Below are 7222 nucleotides of genomic sequence, written 5' to 3' on the forward strand. Positions count from 1 at the left end.
GTTAGAGTTGCTCTACTCTTTGTTTGCTAACACTGAGCCTGGCGACTGAATGCAGAGTGACAGTGGTCTTTCTGGGAACTGGCTATAAAGTGCAGAAGTGTCAGTCATGAGGACTCCCTGGAGAAACACAGGGCATGGTTTCCTTCCCTTTCCCTCTTGCCCTCGCATATAGGGTAAGACCACATTCTCCATTAAAGTTGATTTGGTTGTGTGGGTTCTATTCAGTGTGCTTACTGCATTATTTAAAGTCCATCTACTGAGCTTCGCTAATTCTGCTGTGCTTTCTGCCCATCATCTGCAACACTGCAATTTATTTCTTTTGTTTGTTCAACCCTTCCGTTTCATACAACTTACTTTCTAGATTAGAAGGCTTTGTTAGTTATATGTCTCTAGCCAAACTAAATGCATACATACTTGTTAGAAGCAGTTAGTAGCCAGCTGTATAGATGGTACCTTTCTCAGTTTATTTTTTAAATTTAGTTTTCTTAATTACAAGTTTAGAAAGTAACACATTTGGAACACAGGTGAAATTTTTAAAAAGCCTTCTAGTTTGTGGCTCTGTTCTTTGTTGGGTGCAGTGCTTTGTATAGTGTAAACATTGGTTTATTATCTAGTATTCTAAGAATGTTGACTTTATAATTAACCTGGCTCTAACTCCCTGGACAGAATATCTGTTACAAAATGAAGGAGGGAAGTACCAGGTACTTCACTAGGGAGCTCGAAGTGAATTTTAAAGGCTATTTTGCTTGAAAGTGATTCGCTTACATCCCTCTACTTTTATCAGGTATGGAAGATGTATTTGGCAAAGAACAAATCTGCTGGGGCAAGTCCTTTAGTCTCACTAGATAGACAAAACTAATCTAGTCTGGAGACAGCGTTTAACAGGGAAAAAAGAAGGAAAGCAGTTAGTTTCCATTTAAGGGAGACTGGCAAAGCCTCCTAAGACGGGGAAGACTTTTCTGTACCGCAGCTCAGTTTCCCAGTGATGTGGCATGATGCCTGGGCTGACTTACGTCCTTTCATGGCCGAGTTTCTCCATTCTTTATTAGCTCCCTCTTTCTTGGCACCATTTCTACACACAGCATTAAGTGTATAGTACAAAGTTCAAATGACACATAGATCAAAGAAGGTTATACTAGGGAAATATGTACAGTATGTTCTAGTAATAATATAGTCAGACAAAACTAAAAAGCATATTATTTTAACTCATGTTTGAGTTTTGAAGGTACAAACTTTATAATTTGTAGTATTTCATAGACTTTTGAAAGTTAAAACAGTAGGTTTTGTTTTGGGGGGTTGTTTTGTTTTTGTAGGGATATACATTAGAGTATGATAATTTGATACGCTCTTACTGAGCCTTTTTATGTTGGAATCATTTGTGCAGTGGTGTGCTGGCTCACATCACATTTCATACAAATCAGTGAATCATCCAAGTTCTTTGATTTACCCAGTGCCGGCATGCTGCTTACTGTGATACACCGGTCACATTCTTCTTTAAGTAACAGAAAGCTATTAATTCACTTATACTTTTAAGTTGACTGTCTGGGTAACTGCAGTTTAATCCTTTATGAGCTAATTTTATTGAGAATAATGCAAGTGCTTTGGGTTTATTATTTGATTCTCTTTTTGTCCTTAGGCAACTCATTAGAAGATTTGATTATACTTTACATGGTTTTTCGATTTGGGTTTCTTTTCTGTATATATCCAGTTTTCTTGAGTCAAATTAAAATAAATTTGAATAAATTGAAGCTTTTCTTATTCCAGGAACAGAAGACTCTTCCATTGCTCTGTTTTTCTATTAATTCACACTCCGCTTCCTCCAGCTGCCATGAAAGCTAATTAAGAGACTAGGCGTGTACAGAGCTAAAACTTACCCCACATTAATAACCCACAGTTTCCTCTGCGTTTGAACATTTACTAGCTCTGATAAAGTGACACCATGGACAAAGGCGTAAGCTAGATAACTTGGGACTGTGTTCATGTTGATGCTTAGGGTGGAGACCCGAATGTCTGTATTAAGTTAAGGGTTCCTGGGCATCAGTAAAGTTGAACAGCCAAATAGAAAAGTAGTAGTTTAAGCATTTTCGCACAGGCCTATGGGTACATCTTTAGAAATAAGCCAGTTGCTATTCTGAAGCAACAATTTTTTTGTTTGTTTTACATTGATTTTATATGCATTGCTTTTTTTTTTTTTTAAATCACAACAGTTTAAAAACAATGAAGATTTCCATCACAGACCAAAATTCCTGCCGAAGCTGCCATTTATTTGGGGATGGTCTACATCAGCAGACAGAAACTGTTGGCTGCAGTTTGTGGCTACCATAACATGCTTCTTTGTCAGTTTATATTGAGTTTAATAACTCAATCAATGCTGTGGTGGGGAAGGAAGTGTGGGTCTTAAAACCTTGAAAGGATTAAGATAGGACATATAAATATTGGCTCCTAAACAGATGCTCAATTCTAAGGGCTCTGTTACTAAAGCTAGTATTCATGCAGGAAGCTGAAACTCATCTTGTATGCTAAGTTAATGCTTTAATTTGGAATATATTTCATAAGTCTTACCAAACTAATATCTTTTTCCTATAGATTTCCAGCACCTACCTAGAAAGCAATTGGCCTATACGGGTGAGTGTTTATTCTGTTGGTCTTGTGATCATTCTGGGAGATGAGCCATTGTGGACTCATAACAGAAAGTTCAGTGCTTCATCTGCTGCGGGTTACTAGTGGATTCTCCTCTACATTTTGTCAATATTTAGGCTTTTAGTTTAGCATGTTAGATTTGAATGACTTAGCAAACATGTATCCGTAGTCTCTTCACCTTGTATTTTATTAAGTACTTTATACCATGTACAGGAAAGAGGTTTTAATTTTTTTTTAAACAGTTTTCAGCTATTGATAAACTTGGACAAAATATTGCTGTGGCTGGCAAGTTTGGATTTGCGCATTATTCTCTACTCACCAAAAAATGGAAACTTTTTGGAAACATTACTCAGGTTAGTTCTTTTTTCTTTAAAAAAAATAAAAATTCAAAGCATAAAAAAGCAAAAGGAAGAGCATGATCCTGAGGCTAGAGGTACAGCTCCACTGTGCAGCACTGGCTGTATTCACATGTTCTCGGAGAGAAGAGAAGTGGGAAGAGAAACTGACATTTGATAATTGCCAATAAGTCCCTTTTGTTAAATACTTGATATTTGATAAAGGATCTTGCACTGAGATAACTGGCTTTTTATTCTTATTAAGATCATTGATAAGTACTGGGAGATGGCTCAGCCATTAAAGTGTTTTATATAAAAGCAGGGAACCTGAGCTCAGATCCCCAGAGGCCACTTAGATGCTCAGTGGAAATGGCAGGTCACATATAAGGCCATCCTTGGAAGGGAGGGACGAGGCATCCCTGGAGCAAGCAGCCTGGAGAAGCAACCATATCAGCCAGTAGCTTCGACTGAGAGATGTCACCTCAAACCCTGGTGTACGCACACACGCACACGCACACCACTTGACAGACACATGAAAAGAAGGGAAAAAAAGATTAGTAGCAATAATTATTTAGCTTAGGGTTTAATATTACTTTAAGACTGAGCTGTCAAGCCGGGCGGTGGTGGCGCATGCCTTTAATCCCAGCACTTGGGAGGCAGAGGCAGGCGGGTTTCTGACTTCGAGGCTAGCCTGGTCTACAGAGTGAGTTCCAGGACAGCCAGGGTTACACGAAAAAAGACTGAGTTGTCTAATGTGGGAAAACTAAATATCCACAAAATTAGAGATCATTCTATGTGTGAAATGTGTATCTAGATAGTGGGAGTTGGTGATGGAGGATAAGAGGGAGAATGAATTAGATTTTATGAGAGTCAAATGGGAAGGAATGAAGGAAATTAACATAGGTGTTTTGTGTCCCAGGCACGTTAAATGTTTGGTGTTATCAGCCCAGTTAGGACACTAATACTATCATTTACCTAGAGACGGATTCATGCACTCATCTGCTGAGGAGTAAAGCCAGAATTTAAATTAAGTTGTTTTAGATGTAAGATTAATGGTGCCGTATAGTACTGAGATATTTTGAATGGCACAACTGTTTCTTTTTGGAATATTTATTTTTTTAAAAGACAGGATATGATACATTGTTAATAAAAGTCCTGGAGAAATAATTTTGCAGGAGAGAATAAAGCAGAAATATTCTGAGCTTTCTAAGAGTATTATATTTGTTGAAAGTTTTAAGTAATATAACTAAGGTAAGTGCATCTTAATTTTTTCTTTTAAGGAGCAAAATATGATTGTGACTGGTGGCCTAGCCTGGTGGAATGACTTCATGGTCCTTGCATGTTACAACCTAGGTGACCGTCAAGAAGAGGTAACTTTTTTGTCCTCAGAAATAATAGAGTTTTAATTTTGGAGCTAAGCATGATTTAGCTTTGGTAGACAGTAAGCCATTAAAAGCTGAGCAGAGCATATTGTCCCAGTAATTTACATGTTTTAGTAGAAGACTTGCTGTTTAGGTCCTTCCTGTCCTTTTTAAAGTGACAAGTTGAATTTGTAATATAACCATTATAGCTGAAGCAGGAGGATTGTCAGTTCAGCTCCATGCTGAGCTGAATATTAACCCTGACTCAGAAGTAAATAAACCTAAAGAAGATAACCTTTTAGGTAGAAAATAAACTCTAAGGATTGATAATAAAACATTAAAAGTAAAACATAGATAAGAATGACTGTTCTTAAGGATAGCTTTATTAATGTATTGACTTATGTGCTGTTTTTGAGGAAGTAGTAGCTACATTAATCCAGTTTGAGTACACAGATCTGAAACACGGTTTCATAATACTACATTCACTCTTGATCACTTTATCTTTGGTATAGCTTGCTATACATATATATATAATTTTATAATTTGTTGCAAGAAATCTCTTTTAAATATAAGATGTATATATATATATATATGTATATAAATACACAAGTCAAAATAAATCTGTTTAAAAATAAAAAAAAAAAGAGTTAGCTTGCCAAAATATAAACATTTCATTTTTTGCAAAAATGTTGTTCATTCTCTTGACTCCTGTTACTTAGAAGTGAGCTGGGGAGGAGTCTGTGGATAAAGATGACCTGACTGAGAGGCTAAGCGCCCCCTGTGACTGTCTGATTTGTATGTGCTTCTTTTCTTCTTCAGCTCAGAGTCTACCTACGAACATCCAACCTGGACAATGCCTTTGCTCATGTCACCAAAGCACCAATGGAAACATTACTGCTTAGTGTCTTCCGGGACATGGTGGTCGTGTTTAGAGCAGACTGCTCAATATGCCTTTACAGTATTGAAAGAAAATCTGATGGGTGAGTTCTAACATGGGGTGAGTCTCTCTGGCTCCTCTTTTTATCAGATTTCTAAAACCCTTTTTCCATCTTCATATTTTGTTTCATTATAAGGAGTTTTGGTGATGTCTATGTAGTAGTTGTGAAGAAAAACACAGGAGCCTGTACCAACGTCTGAGCGTTTCTCCCTGTGTTCTGGGGAGGGGACTACCATTTTAGCTGAGCTAAGTCTTAGATCCTTTTTCCCACATCTTACAAGTTGGTAGCTAATAAACTTTCCAGGTACTTGTGGGAAGTTGAGGAACTATCCGCAGGAAGCTCACTTCACCCTGCAACGGTGGATATTGTACTCTGCAGCACAGAAACCTTATATTGTTGACATTGGTCAGCTTGCAGCATGGCGGTCACAGGAGCATTGTCCTTTGTTCTTAAAAGTATATATTTTTTAATAAGTATATGAATTAGGTGTGTGCTGAAGTAATGTGATGGATTAGTAATGCAAAGATAAAAAATTAAAACATCACTACTTCAGTAGATAGACTTTTGTCATTTCAACCATATAGTTGTCCCTGACCCTGGTTGGGGATGTTCTGTGTTATCCCTGACCCCTGGTTTGGGGTGTTCTGTGTTATCCCTGACCCCTGGTTTGGGGTGTTCTGTGTTATGGTTTTATTTTTCCTGCTTTCCAGCATTTAACTGCCTCTTATTGTCTTATTTTCTTGTATATGGTCTTTGAGTCTCTCAACATTAATAATCTTTTTAAAAATATTTATTTATGTATACATATGAGTACACTGACACTGTCTTCAGACACACAAGAAGAGGTCATCAGATCCCGTTACAGGAGGTTGTGAGACACTATGTGGCTACTGGGAATTGATGTCTAGAAGAGCAGTCAATGCTCTTAACCTTTGAGCCATCTCTCCAGCCCCAATATTAACAATCTCAATGGAAGGATATTTGGGGAGGAAAGGACAATGGGGAGAAGACATTTGGGTCTGCTGTGTAGACATAAAATGTGCTATAATATAGCAACTGCAAAGGAAAAAAACCCAAGCACCTGTTGAGCTATGAGCTTTCTTTTTTGTTTACTTTTACAGTTCGAATCCTACAGCTAGCATCCAGGTTCTGCAGGAGGTCTCCATGTCACGGTACATTCCTCACCCCTTCCTGGTCGTGTCTGTCACACTGACGTCAGTGAGTACAGAGAATGGCATCACCCTGAAAATGCCGCAGCAGGTACCAATGCCTTTTCAGAGCTCTTAGGGCTTTACGTTTCAGTCTGTAGTGTCTTAGGTCAGTGTTTATGTCTGGGTTTTTGTTAGACAAATGCATACTAAGTGTCTGTAATGTACCTTGCATGGAGATGCTGAGTTTAGCAAGTCAGTACACATATACAGATTACTCTGAGTGCATATACCAGAAACCTGGGATAGTCTGTTTAAGCAATCAGAAAACTCTTATATACCATTTGATTTGAAGCCTAGAGCAGAAGTACGAGAGTTCTAAGCAAAAAGAAAGACATTCAGGCAGTCATTCGAAGGTTTACAGATAAGAGACAACACAATGCAATCAAAAGGTTGGAAATTTTTAGTGTCTAGAGCTAAGGGTATAAGAAAAGAGAAGTCTTGTGGATAATATTGGTAGTTTTAGGAATTTATTTCAAATCTTAGTGTTTATTCTATACAGGAGAGAATGCTGTACTGATTGTACTGAGAGGCATTAGTGGCCAGAGTGTAGGGAGGAGAGGGGAGATGGAAGGAAGTAAAGTGAACTTAGGGTATAGCGAACACCTGGCAGTTAGGAGGGGAGAGAGAGTAATCCCACAGGTGGTGGGTGTAGGGACCAGGTTTACAGCAGTGCTGGGATCACCCGGGTTGCAGGTGTAGGGACCAGGTTTGCAGCGGTGCTGGGATCACCCGGGTTG

At 38.3% G+C, this 7222-nt stretch overlaps 1 protein-coding gene across 2 annotated transcripts in view; it reads left to right on the forward strand.

The window, feature by feature from the left end:
- The window catches only part of Ric1 (RIC1 homolog, RAB6A GEF complex partner 1), an 89508-nt gene that overhangs the window by 67216 nt on the left and 15070 nt on the right, over positions 1-7222 (forward strand). For both annotated transcript variants that reach the window (XM_031390060.1, XM_031390061.1), the window contains exons 13-17: positions 2587-2625; positions 2883-2993; positions 4256-4345; positions 5156-5316; positions 6396-6534. In XM_031390060.1, coding sequence (XP_031245920.1) covers positions 2587-2625; positions 2883-2993; positions 4256-4345; positions 5156-5316; positions 6396-6534 — 540 coding nt within the window. The remainder of the gene's footprint in view (positions 1-2586; positions 2626-2882; positions 2994-4255; positions 4346-5155; positions 5317-6395; positions 6535-7222) is intronic.

The sequence above is a fragment of the Mastomys coucha genome, unplaced genomic scaffold, assembly GCF_008632895.1.
Source record: "Mastomys coucha isolate ucsf_1 unplaced genomic scaffold, UCSF_Mcou_1 pScaffold21, whole genome shotgun sequence".
NCBI classification, from domain to species: Eukaryota; Metazoa; Chordata; class Mammalia; order Rodentia; family Muridae; genus Mastomys; species Mastomys coucha.